Source organism: Galeopterus variegatus, unplaced genomic scaffold, assembly GCF_000696425.1.
Source record: "Galeopterus variegatus unplaced genomic scaffold, G_variegatus-3.0.2 Scaffold550, whole genome shotgun sequence".
Classification (NCBI taxonomy): domain Eukaryota; kingdom Metazoa; phylum Chordata; class Mammalia; order Dermoptera; family Cynocephalidae; genus Galeopterus; species Galeopterus variegatus.
This window is the reverse complement of record NW_007726661.1, coordinates 145,696-146,866: the sequence shown is the minus strand read 5'-3', so window position 1 is coordinate 146,866 and position 1,171 is coordinate 145,696. Positions and strand designations below refer to the sequence as shown.

At 61.9% G+C, this 1,171-nt stretch overlaps 1 protein-coding gene across 1 annotated transcript in view; it reads left to right on the top strand.

Moving 5' to 3' along the window:
* The window catches only part of FOXL1 (forkhead box L1), a 1,183-nt gene extending 783 nt beyond the window's left edge, over positions 1–400 (top strand). Inside the window, exon 2 of the mRNA XM_008569979.1 lies at positions 2–400. Coding sequence (XP_008568201.1) covers positions 2–400 — 399 coding nt within the window. The remainder of the gene's footprint in view (position 1) is intronic.
* Positions 401–1,171: the final 771 nt, after the last annotated feature.

Sequence of the window (1,171 nt, the reverse complement as noted above, 5' to 3'; positions counted from 1 at the left end):
CCCGTACCGGGACGCGGGCGACGCCGTCCAAGGCGCAGGGGCAGTGGCGGTCGCCCAGCCAGCGCGTACGGGGGACGGCCCGGGGTCCCCTCCGCGCCCCGCCTCCCGCAGCTCGGCGAAGAGCTCCGACAAGGCCAAGAGCTTCAGCATAGACAGCATCCTGGCGGGCAGGCAGGGCCAGAAGCCGGCTGGAGGGGGCGAGCTTCTGGGGGGCGACAAGCCGGGACCCGGCGGCTGTCTGGGTGCCTCGCTTCTGGCCGCCGCCTCCAGCCTCCGCCCGCCTTTCAACGCTTCGCTGATGCTCGACCCGCACGTGCAGGGCGGCTTTTACCAGCTCGGGATCCCCTTCCTCTCCTATTTCCCTCTGCAGCTCCCCGACACGGTGCTTCACTTCCAGTAAAGCCAACAGGGACGCGCTTCTTCTCGCTGCCCTGGTCTGAGCCTCTGCCGAGCGACCGGCCGGCCGTGGCTGCCACCGGCGGGGAAGGAGTCACGTTCCTTTGGAAATGATCTTTGCTTGGCTCGACGTGGGCTCCTGGGAAGTGCTACCGACTCTGCGCGCAGGTGGGCGCGCTCGCCTCCCTCTTCCCACGCAGACTGTTCCCAGCAACCGGGAGCCGCTTCGGAGATTGTGGGAGATTAAAAGACCCAGGCCTCCTGGAGACGTGGGCACCGCAGACCGCCTACCGCGTGAGCAGGAGAATCCCTTGGCCGTAGGTCAGCCTAGTGGCACGATCCTGCGCGGCCAGGCATGTGAGGGCCCAGACGCCCCAGAATGGGACACACGGACGCAGCACAGACTTTTCTCCCTGCGGCCCCGGTCTGACTGTCCCTCTGTGTGACCCAGGCCTTGGCTTTGAGCCCGTCTGGGTGGTCGATGTCGATGTCCACAGTTGGGTTCGTCCCTCAAGTCCAGTTGTGGGAGTGTTGGGGGGTGACCCTGTTTTTCAGGTTCTCCAGGAGACGGAAGGCCTGGTCGGGATTTATGACCCATGTCCGGGTGGAAACTGAGAAACCACCGAGAGCAGTAACACCTTTATTGTAAATAGAGAAATTTTCTCTTAATTTCTTCCTAGACAGTCAAAGGAACATGCTTTCTTCTTTGCCTAAATACTTGACTCTTTTTGCTATATCGATTGTCCTTGGAAAACGTCTGTATTACTAGCTTCTG